The 12,611-nt window shown below is 44.4% G+C and overlaps 1 protein-coding gene across 2 annotated transcripts in view; it reads right to left on the bottom strand.

The window, feature by feature from the left end:
* Positions 1-12,611, bottom strand: part of IDE (insulin degrading enzyme) — a 154,478-nt gene that overhangs the window by 80,873 nt on the left and 60,994 nt on the right. For both annotated transcript variants that reach the window (XM_085849081.1, XM_085849080.1), the window contains exons 7-8: positions 4,423-4,585; positions 3,963-4,055 (exon numbers count right to left, since the gene is read on the bottom strand). In XM_085849081.1, the coding sequence (XP_085705207.1) occupies positions 3,963-4,055; positions 4,423-4,585 (256 nt within the window). The remainder of the gene's footprint in view (positions 1-3,962; positions 4,056-4,422; positions 4,586-12,611) is intronic.

Here is a 12,611-nt window from a genome sequence, read left to right on the forward strand (position 1 = left end):
CCCGGTCACACCTTGACGTTTTAGCCAGCGATGGCAACGTATTAAAATGCATGTAAAACGCTGGCTTACGTAGAGCTTTTGATGTTTTTTTTTAAAGATTCGGACGTATTCATAGCGACTTGGTCTTATGTATAACACATTGGTAACGGACACAGAACATTTCGTTGTGTTATAGATAACTTATACCAACGAATGCTGAACCTGTTGTCGGCCGACACAATCGATGCCCAACGATAGTCCAACTTAGGCATAGCGTGTTGCACGCATCGCCGATGATGTCGTGACGTAGCCTATTAAAAGGCTGACGCACAACGATTCGAATCATAACTGCCGTAGAAATGGAAGTGTCAACATCGCGGTCACACCTTGGCGATCTTGCCAGCGTATGCCGACCTAAGAAAAATGTGTCTAAAACGTTGGGGCACGTCAAATACGGTATGAGTAAGTTTGGTATACGTGAGTAGAACGCTAAAGTACGATATCATACGTCGTAGTAAGTAGAGTAGGTCAAGAAATTTTAAACATGTTCAAAATTTTTGGACGTACTCGGCGTATGACACACGTTCCGCATGCGATGGGGATAAGTTTTACACACGATATGTGGACGCTTACACACGTCCACAAACGCTACTTATAAGCTACTCATAAGTCGAAACACATCGCGGTAATGTCTTTTTTACGCGAAACTTATTTCTAACTTATGTTTGACGTGCTTTGAACCAATTCTTTACGTAGTCCCAACACACATCGACGTATGTAGACGTATTCCAATGACGTCTTCCAGTCGACCAAAAAAAATAAATGAACGTGTTTCTAGCTTACAACTGCCATATAAAGACGTGTTCCCAGCGGTTTTGGGAATTGGTATATAAAAATGCTGCTCATAAAACGGGAACCCAACAGTGTTTTTGAGTCGATGTCCATGTCAGCAGTAACAGTATCAGTATCAGTATCAGTATGAGTATTAGTAGTAGTTTGTTCATGTTGGCAGTAGTAGGTGAGTGTGAGGGGGAGGGTGTGGGTTATGATGGATCGTCCTTGCGTCCGCGTGTCCACAGGTAGGAGACATCTTTTCACCATTGTTCGAAGTTCTTCGCGGCTAATTTTTTATGGGGCTTTTTCAACAATGAGCTATAGCTTGTTTTTACGATTTCGTTCTATTCATAATGGGTTGGACAAATGCACAATGAACTAATAATGTGCATAGAGCGCTTTGATTACTTATAGATACGATATACCAACGAATAATTATCGTGAAGCCGGCGTTCACAAACTATGCCCAACGATAGCCTAACTTATCCATATCGTGCGGCAGTTTATCTTTGCCGGTGACGTGGGGTTTGCTATTCATAGGCTGCCACTCAACGATTTAAATGGCTGTATCTCCACTATTGAAAGTAGACGCTTGCGCTCAACAATTGGATTTTTTTTACACTCAACGACTTTTAAACGGTACCACTCAGCTATTTTCATTGTTTACAATGAACGATTTAAATTGCTGTCACTCGCCTTTGTTTTTTGACGCTGGGGTCTTGAAATTTGAAGCGTTTCTTCTGAACGTGTTAAAACGCTCAAACTCGACTATTTTAAATAGACGCTGCCGATGGACAATTGGAATCATAGCCAAGCTAGACATCGAAGTGTGAACATCCTCGTCATGCCGAAGAAAAGTTTGAAGAATGCTGCAAATAAGTGTCCTGGCCGTGGCCGTGGACGCTGACGCAATGATGATCCATTATACCAACGTCTTTCAGCCTATGAGTAACTTAAAAGTAACGTCTGTCGATGTGTGGCAACGATCGCGTAACGTGCCAACAACACGTTAATCATAGGTTAGAAATAAGTTTCGGGTACGCTAAACATTACCTTGGCGTGTCTCAACTTATGATTAACTTACAAGTAGCATGTGTTGACGTCTGTCAACGATCGCAGACCGTGCATACAACTTGTGGCCAGCGTAGCGGAACGTGTGAGTCATACGCCGGCATACGTCGTGAAATTTCAAGCATGAAAAAATTTGAGGACAACCAAAAAGTACAACGTTTAAAGCCAGCGTACAACGACGTATGGCAGTGTTTTTCAGCGTGCTCTCAATGTTATCAAAACTTACCCATAACATATTCAACGTGTGCCAGCGTTTTAGAAAAAAAATTCAAAAATCGGCATACGTTGGCTAAAACGTCAAGGTGTGACCGGGCCTTAAGGACTTAGCAATAAATAAATAAAAACTTAGAAACAAGTGCTCCATTATGTCACACTGCTTTAATAAACCATAGAATTACATACTTATTGCAAATATATATTATATATGTAAACAATTTATATGTTGAAAAAAATGAGCACGTAAATACGATCTTACAGGCGAGTTCAAATATAGACGTTGGACACAAATATGGCAAGAAAATGCAGTAAACTCTGCACAGAGAAATCAAACTCGGGTTTTCCAGATCCAGTTTTGAAGAATACGTTTTTAAAATATAAACTAATGTTGCAACAAACATTTTTAGGTTACTTGTAGAGGAAACCGATTCCGACCTTATTCAAGATGATTCGGTAACATATTTAAGCCTGAAATAGTGTTTGGAACAGAGCGTTTCTGCTCCTTGTTTTCGCTCTAATTCATTCTTCTTTTTTTGTCAGATTTGAAATTCCAACCAGTTTCTGTAATCACAGAAATCCCCTCCATACTGTAATGTGATTTTTTTTTTGAAAAAAAATCAAATATGAAAAGCCCTGATCGTAACCCAAACAGCTTGGAAAGCACTGTAGTTTCGATTCCCGACATGCTATGGTGCTCGGATTTTAAAACTCCCTCAGGGTAGCATTTGCAGTGCAGCATAAATTTTGAGGTTCTATCTCATATAATAACAGACATGGAAGGCATCATCTTAGCCCATCAAGAGCGAGATATAATTGCTTATTTATAATTGGTTTTTCAAAACATGTAAATTAACACCTAACTTGATATGAATGTCCAAATAATCATCTTGTTTCATGTTTACAAGTACAATGAGCTAAAGTATTTAACTTTGTTTATTAAACTTTTTTTTCAACATAGTTTACTTGAAGATAATTTAAGGCAGTTTATAAATAGATAACTCCTTTGCAGTTTCTTTTTACACTCCAAAACCTCATTCTTATTACTAGACGGAAAATGTACCTTATTTTGTGCAGCACTTAATGCAACTAAAGCGTTGATAGCGTTTAAAGTGAAGCCATTTAGCGTTTAGGTTTAAAGTGATTTAGGGAATCATTAAAAGTGCTCTTTGAAAGAACAGAATGTGTTTTGGATCACACACCATAACATGAAGGTACGACATTCACGTTTAATATCTCCGAAAATCTGGAACATCGGTCGGAGTTATTTTCATTTTCCTCTGTGTGAGATTGTTTAATTGTCCGTTAATGCTATATAATCACCTTCTTCAGAGTTGCACAGTACAAGCGTTTTCACGGGAAACCAACTCGGCCTGTTTACTGTGCATGCGGGTTCTTGCTGCTGCACACTAAAAGTTTTACGACACACTTTAAAATTCTACTGTACCCTAAATTTTGCCAGACTCGAGCCAGACTTGAGCCGGAAATGGGCCGAGTCCGAGTTCTTGCCAGAGTCCGAGTCTGAGCCCCCAAAAAAGCATATTCAAGTCCTACATTACTGTTCCCCATCTGTTTGGGCAAACTAAAATAAGCAATATTCTTCAATACAATATCAGGTTTACCTCACTGCCAAACTACTCCAACTCCTGTCCCTTATTGCAACCCCCACCCCCTCCGAATCACTTCATTGCTTCATCAAATATGATCAATCATAAAATGATCAGGCCAACACAAATCCCAGAAGAAAAAAAAAATACAACACCCACCTGCTCTAACTGCCCCCTCCCAACCTCCACCACACTCCCTCTCCCTCTCCCTCTCCCTCTTCTCCTGCCATCTAAACCCAATCCCCTCTCCACTCATACCCAATCCATCTTCTGTGAGATCCACATTGATAATGAAGAACATGAATCCACGTGCTCCTTCCTTCTGTCCCCCAACAAGGGTATTCACCCAACCTGCTCACACATGACAATCAATAGTATGGTACAAGATCAGAGAGAGACTGAACCAAGATATCAAGAAAAATGCTGAAACCATTCCATTCCCAAATTATTATATCAAGCCAACGAAGTACCGTGGGTCACAGAGTGTTTCACAAGTGTAATAAATATGTGCCAAACGCAGTGTGTACCATTTGTTTAACAATACAAGTGAGCAAAAGGATCCAAATGACTTCTCAAAGTGCACAATATTACAGTACTGCACTGCAATGGAAATGTGATATGGGCACAACAGGATAAATTGTCCCATAACATGGCCATTTGAATAACAATTTTTAAAAGAAACAATGGGAAGATACAGAAACATAGATGTATGATCTACCTTTGGACTTTAGCAAAGACAAAAGGCTCCCAGGACCCTCGTGGCCAATCAGATGCCCCAGGTAGTGCCCTGGGTTGGACTTGTAGAAGGGTTGGAGATCCGGGATAGGAAAGGTGACATACAAGTTCCGAATATCCTTCACTGGAACAATCTTGTACATTTGCTGAAATGAAAAGCAAATGAAAACACCATTAACAGAACGTTCTTTGGCCAATGAGCCAACAGCGGCACAGGCTGTGCAGTTCGTGCAAATTTTGAGAAGTTCGGGAAGCCATTGCACAACTGAAACAATTGCTTAAAATGATTCACATAGAAAACCAAAACCATCCCTGTAATTTTCACTGTGAAAAAGGGGTTTGGGTTAAACAATTGCGGAAATGCAGTTAAACAGCATGAGGACAAATCACAACAGTCAAGGCTGTTCATTGTGCAGAAGCATGCTTAACATCAAGAGTTAAAGGGGAACCTAAACGCTCAGACCACCTTAATGCTAAACTATCCCTTGATACCCTACAAAATCAATATGATGTGTCTTTTTCCGATTTACAAAGTCTAATTATGAGATGAAAAGTCGAAATTTTCTTCTTCTTCATGCTTAGCCATGACGTCGCACCAGAATTCAACCGCTATATCCGTAATTTCTCTGGGTTACATCGCGGTACAATTTAACTCAAACGGAAAATAATTTTCGATTTTCCACAAATATGCCGAGTCACTGTATCCGTGGTGCTTGTAGCAATACAAGACAAGATGGTTTCATGCCACACCAATGGCCAAGAGACCGGAAGTGTGCCAGAAATTGTACGAGGTTTGTCCGAAATAACCAAATGTGGATCGAACCTACAAAATATTCACTTTTGTGCTCAGAACATTTCACAGAGCACCGTTGTGATGCAACAGAGACGGCTAGATCTTGCGGTTACCCATCAGGATTTAGAGAGGATGCCATCCTCACGATGAAACAGAAGAAACGGCTGTCACTGGAAACTGTAACACCATCTCTACCCAGAAACCTGCACATGTACATGGATGATTTGAGCAGTGAATCAAACACCTGTTGCTAATGTCTGGCAGTTACCACAGAGCACTGGAAAAATAATTTTCTATTATGAATACAATTTCTGCAAATCAAATGAACCACTGTCTGTTTATAGTGGAGTACTGTTGGACCCCGTTATTCGTGGACCCCGTGTATTCGTGGATCCCGTGTATTCGTGCTTGATAAAACGTGACCTGCTTCGACATTCGAGACTCTGTGCTTTGTGTATTCACGGTTTTTCACGGGATTTTAGATTTTTCCTTATGAATCACAAACCACTGGGAACCAATCCCCCGTTTACCCATTGAAACAATGCCCCGACATTTGCGGCATTTTCCAGGAACGTATCCCCCGTAACTAGCGGGGTCCGACTACAGATGTATGTATGCATCACCTACTATTCCGAGTCTAATCGTTTCTTTGGTCTCCTAATTTGGTCTCCAATAGTTTCTTCAAAATCCCACTGATCAGTTTCAACATACTGAGAACCTTCAGAATTGCTCATGATGGGGGAATCGGAATCGGAATCGGAATCGGAATCTGAGCTCGAAATACACTGTTTCACCAAGTAAAGCCGCCATTTGTATCAAGGTGGGTTCATAGTCTGACGTCACTGGCAAAATCGAAAATCGACACTCTCGGGCTTTTTTCAGCACTTTGTGATCAGCAAAATAAATAAAAAATCCCCTTCAAATTACACCATGATCAATGGTTTTCAATGGTTTTTGAGAGAGAAAAAAAATTGTGTTTGGGTTCCCCTTTAAAGTCAAGTGCACAAAATTTGAGGTCAAAGACAGATGTTTATCAAATCAGATAATTCACAAGGTGTTGAGAAAGGTATTGCTTTGAATGAGTGGTGCACAAATACACACGACACGTTTACGTGCGAACATCCATCAAAGACCAAAATAAAACAAAATTACTCATCACAGAAATGCTTTCGGAAAGTAAAATGACGATTCAACCATCAAGGCATTTTACGATTTTGCAAATAAACGCCTAAGCTTTCAAATCGTCTCGACTAAATTTTCAAATCTGAGGGATTTATGTAAATTCTAATCATTAAATTAAAGTGTGTTATTGTTAATCTAAAAAGAGCCAAACTGCCATGGGAATCCAATGATCATGTCCCACACTGGGAGGCCCTTTGTACCTGTTACCCTTTGCAGTTGCACTCTTCCATGAGGCCTTGTGTGAGAAATTAGGTCAGCATGACCTAGTTTCAAAATGGCTTTTACGACAACCAAAGTGCATAAATCACCGACATGTGAACGTGTAAAACTTTGCCAATTAAGAAATGGTGTCAAAAGACAAATGTCTACCTGCTTTAGTCAGTGATGTATATCGTCAGGTATTTGTGCCAAGCATAGTCTAGACTGGTTGAAATATAAATGCTTGCAGGCCATAAAATTTAATTCCAAGACCGATTTTAACCTTTAACCTCCATAAAAACCAAAAGGAAAGCACCAAAACAATTTTTACCTGCTTTAACCCGGATGAGCCGTGGCAAGGTATTTCGTTGTGCCAGCCCTTGTTTGGATTGGTTGAAATACCACAGGCATGGCAAGCCAGAAAACTTCACTTTATGACAGATATTAATGTACGATCAATATATAAACCCAACCCCAAAACAACTCCAATCTGAAATGTTTCTGAACATCCCTAGAGGGGCTGTGTGAACGTACCTTTTGTGCCAAATATCATCTCCACACTCAAATACATGAGAATGAAAAAAAAAAGTGCAATTTTGTTTCACACCATTGACCCTTTAAAATTAGAAATGGACCCAAATTGAAGGTAAGAAGGGGTATGGGTGTGACTGCGGTACCTCCATGCCAAATTTGAAGAGGATTTGTGCACAGATAAATAAATACTGTGCAATTGTAATTTTTGGAAAAGAAAGAAAAGAAGGAAAAGGAAGAAGAAAAAAAGGAAGAGGAAAACATTGCAAAAACACATCTCCCATTTTTTATCTCGCCTGTTCGAAGAACAGAGAGCTATAGCGATACCCCCGGCGTGAGCATGAGCGTGTGCGTGAGCGTGAAAATGTTAAAGTATTTGGTGCAAGTTATTTCCTTTCTAATGTTTTCATCTACCACACTATTTTTTACTGATTACAACATACATATATTGCTTTAAAATTATTTGGATCAGACTTCACTGCAATGCTTTAAAAAATATATTATTAGACTAGTCTTTTAACCAGAGTTGGTGTCAAAGCCAACCAATGCTCGCCTGTTTATACTGTTACGGCTGTGGAAATTCGCAGAACACCATATCGGTCCTTCGTTCAGTTATGCCGATAAGTCCGTGTTCAGTTAGATTTCCCCACCATTGTTAAATGGAAATTATTCGTGTCACCCGGGCTGTGATCTTTGAGTTAGCCGTTTTTCTTTACTATCGTTATTTTGGACCAACCACAACGCCAGCCACCAACCACCTTCTCCACCACGCCACCCACCAACCACCTTCTCCACCAAGCCTCCCACCAAACCACGCCACAATGCCAACGACCTTCTCCACGCCACTCACCAGCCACCATGTCAACCACCAACCACCATCTCCACACCGCCTTCATAACAACGACATCTCCCCACCATCTCCGAAACCGCATCTCCCCTACCCGAATAACATCGCTTCACCTTCAACTCTGCAAATGCCGCCATCTTTGCGCCAGCCACGGCGAGTTCCCAGCGAACAGCATCGCTGCAAACAGACGCGGGGGTTTCTTAGTTGGCGCCAGCGACGGTGATTTCACGCACGTCCGCTCTCCGAGCAAGTTTGGGTGATTTCGCGCACGTCCGCTCTGTGGAAGCTTCGCCTCGGAATTCGGATCACAGGAGAAAAGGGGGCGGGGCCTGTGGGGGTCGAAGGTTGAAGAGCTGAGGTCAGATCTCGTCTCACGAGCCCTATAAAAGGCCGCGCAGAGTGCCAGTTCAACCAGTCTGGAGGCGGTTGGTGAAGTCAGTCGCTGAAGTCTGGAGTCGGGAGAACACAGGTAGGGGCAAAGTCCAAGAGAGCGGAGGACACGAGAGACGGAGAGCGTGGCTGAGCTTGCTGTGCCGCGCAGACCTGCGCGTTCGTGTGGAGAGAGCCGGAGAGTGCTCGCCAGCCAGCGCCAAACGGTCTGAGGTGATCGGGCTTCGGGACAGTCCGAGCATCGCTGAGGAACGGACGGGTTCTCACAAAGAGCATCAACTTTGAAAGAGCATCAAAACCCGTTCGTTCCTCTCAACGCGTTGCCGGCTGAGGCCCGACTCACCCGGCCACTTGGCAAGGCCTGGGCGCAACCGCGGTTATGCTAGCTGCCGTGGGGAAGGAACGTCGCGGGTCGCCCCATCGAGGCACCACGAGGGTGGAGGTAACCGGCAACGGTCTCGTGGAACTCCTTCGGTCCACCAAGCTCAACGTAATAAAAGGCCTACGGGCCCAGTCTGACCCCCTTGTCTTTGTGGGGGTCTTTTCCTTGCTTTTATTTGTGTGACTGTTGTGGCACCATGTCCCGCAAGTAGAACTGTGCAAGTGCTTGTGAATAATAATAATAGACGGTTGTAGTGCTTTGCCTTGTTCGTGTCTTGTCCCTTCCCACCAATTCCATTGCTTTTCTGGATACGTGCATGTTGGTGTTTTGATTCCATACCTGCATGCTTGATTGTATAATGTGTCGTTTTATAAATAAATGTCCTTGTGTGAATGTTAATCCGTTAATCCGTTCGTCGTGTCCTCTTTCCCCATTGAACCGCCGCATTGCTCTCGGAATAATAGCGGGCTTTTTAATAGCCGATAAAAGAATTGGGTCCAACGAGGCCTGGCGATAATACACCGCTCGGTTATCCCAGAACGGAATGAACCGCTTAAGCGGTTCGTGTCCAAGCAGGCCTTCGTTGAGGTACGGTCTCTCGGTAGTCTGCCCGTGCGAATACTTAGGTATATCGATAATTCGGCGATTGACCTGTCGCGCGCGGGTAGTGTTGACTAGGCCGTGGTGTGTGCTTGGAGCAAACCCGTGACTGGTTTTCGGCGTTGTTCCGGAAAGTCAGGGCTGAATTGTCCGTCCGGTGGGCGAGACGGCTGCCATTGGCTAAAGCGGCTGTTGGCACGCAGGCGGGCACGAATTCGTAACAATACATTTATCGTTTTTAAAACACTCGTCTAATAATTAATATTTTTTATAAAGCATTGCAGTGAAGTCTGATCCAAATAATGTTAAAGCAATATATAATATATATATATATATATATATATATATATATATATATATATATATATATATATTTGTATATTGTAATCAGTAACAAGAGCGCATGTGAGCACAATATACACCCGAACAAGAAGGTATATACAGAATTGTGCTACAACATGGAAAACAGCATCCTGGTTGCCATGGCAACCACTTTAGATGACGAACATGTCAGGACACACCACCTCCACAGTCTGTACCTATGTACCAAATATGAAATGTGAAAGTTGAAAACTTTGGGAGTCAGAGTGCGGACAGGAACGGATTGAAAACAGCATCCTGGTTGCCATGGCAACCACTTTAGATGACGAACGTATGTCACGACACACCGTCTCCACAGTCTGTACCTATGTACCAAATATGAAAGGTGAAAGTTGAAAACTTTGGGAGTTAGAGTGCGGAAATGAACGGACGGACGGACGACTGGTATCACATAATACGCCCCGATATATATTGTTACGGCTGTGGAAATTCGCAATACACCATAAAGGGTCCTCAGATCAGTTATGACGCTAAGTTCATGTGTAGTTAGCCCAAACCCGTTGTAGAAAGGGAAGAAATGTGATCCATTCGGGCTGCGATTCTTCTGTTGGCCATTTTTCTTTTGCTGTCGTTATTTTGGTGCAACAACACAACAACGAACATCGCCACAACTAACATCTCAACAACGATGCCATTCATACCACGACGCCACCTTCAACAACTACACCACCACCATATTCACCACTCGCCATTCAACGCGCACCGCGCGGTCACGATCTCCGCGGGACGGGTGAAAGGAGTGGGGTGGCAGCAGCAAGGGCGCGGAAAGACGACTCCCGCCCGAATTTCTCCCGCCTGAATCTTGAGCCGGATCGTCGTCGCGCTTGGTGAGAAGGGGGAGGGGTGGCGCAGCTCGCTCCGGATTGGGGGATGCACGGTGTGACACGGCCAGGGAGGAGGAACGCCCCCCTTCGAGACTTTTCTGGAAACGCCGCGAAGGGGGGTGTAGCAAGGAACGGGGCGGAGCGAAGGGCGGGGCCCTGCCTTACAAAAAGACGAGCGCAAGGCGGCTGGAGAGCTGGTTGTCAAATTGGGTCTGGTTTTTGTCTTGGTCTCGCCTGGTCGGTGGTCCCAGTTGTTGTTCCCAACTGTCGAGTCGGAGGATTGTCGGTGTCAGAGGGTCAGTCGGTGTGGTCTCGAGACCCCGCTGGTGGGACGGAGCGCCTGCCATTTCCACCCCCCCCCCCCGCCGTCCGCACCGGGATAGCGGCGAAAGCTCCGTCCGTTCGTTCCCGAACCCCACTCGTGGCGTCGAACACGTGCCGGCGTGAGGTACGAGCTCGCGGACCACGCCAGAGGGGCTCAGAGTTGAGGTCGCGCAAAGGAGGACTCGATGACACGCTCAGGGAAGTCGCGACTTCCTTTTCTTTTGGGGTTCTGTGTAAATGTGTGTGTGTGTGGCGCCAGTCCGTAAAGTAGAAACTGATTAAGTGCTTGTACATTGCCTTTTATTCGGTTGTAGCTCTGCATCGTTCCTTGCTTGTGTTTTCTTGCTTAACTGTATACGTGTATTGTTTTGTATAACTGTTGCCGATTAGAAATACGTGCTGCCGTGTGGCGCGAATAAATGTGCTTGTCCAATTGTTCCCCGTTTCGCTGCGTCCATTCCTTTGTTTGAATTTCCATCTTACACCCACTATCAATCCCTTACGTGATGCAAGTTCCCGATAAATAATCTGAACCGGCGAGGTCGACGATAACTCCGCTCGATTATCCCTGCAGTACGGAACGAGCCGCTTTAGCGGTTCGTGTCCGGAGTCGACCTGCAGCGTGGTACAACTCCTCGGTATGCTACCCGCGCGGGTACTTAGGTAAATCGACCATTCGGCGATCGGACCCTATTTCGCACGGGTAGGATGCGGACTGAGTTGTGGTGAGGTTAAACCCCCACCCGTGACTAGCTCCCGGCGTTGTTCTGAGAGGGTCATGACTGAATTGCACGTTCGGTGGGCGAAGCGGCGGCTATTGGTGAAACGCGGTCGTTCACACGCCGGCAGGGCGCGAATTCGTAACAATATATATATATATATATATATATATATATATATATATATACAAACATACATACATACCCTAACCACTACGCCAACACCAGGCTTTATATATAATATATATATATATATATATATATATATATATATATATATATATATATATATATATATATATATATATATATTGTTACGGATTCGCGCCCGCCGGCGTGCTGACGGCCACGTAACTCGAATCGCGGCACGTCGCCCACCGGACGGACAATCCAGTCGTGACCCTCTCGGACTAACGCCGGGAACCAGTCACGGGTGGACCTTTCGGTCTCACCGCGATCGAGCCAATCGGCCCCCGCGTGGGATAGGGTTGCTCGCCAAATTCGACCTACCGAAGTACCCACACGGAGGGTAGACCGGGCGATCGCACCTCGCCGCAGGTCGACTTCGGACACGGGCCACTTAAGCGACCCGTTCCGTACTATCGGGATAACCGAGCGGTGTTATCGTCGGCCTCGACGGTTCGATTAATTATCGGGCGTATTCAGCCCACTACCAACCCTTTACGTGAAGCAAGATGAGGATTCAATGAAAGAAATGACGAAGCGAAGCGGGAAACAGTTCAACATAAAGCACATTTATTCGCGATGAACGGAAAGCACACATATACAATTCCACCAAAAGCACATAGAAAAGAAGAAGACAAAAAGCAAATGCGACAATGCAGATCTAATACCGACTACGCGAGCACACGGCAACACTTATACAATTTTACTTCACAGACGGCGCCGACAACACACATTCCCAAAGCAAAAGAAAAGAGAACCACCCTCCACGATGAGGGGGTAGGCGGGCCTGGGGCCGAGACCGTGTCGGGCCTACC

Source organism: Eptatretus burgeri, chromosome 12, assembly GCF_056783735.1.
Source record: "Eptatretus burgeri isolate ZD-2024b chromosome 12, Ebu_testis_v1, whole genome shotgun sequence".
Taxonomy (NCBI): Eukaryota; Metazoa; Chordata; class Myxini; order Myxiniformes; family Myxinidae; genus Eptatretus; species Eptatretus burgeri.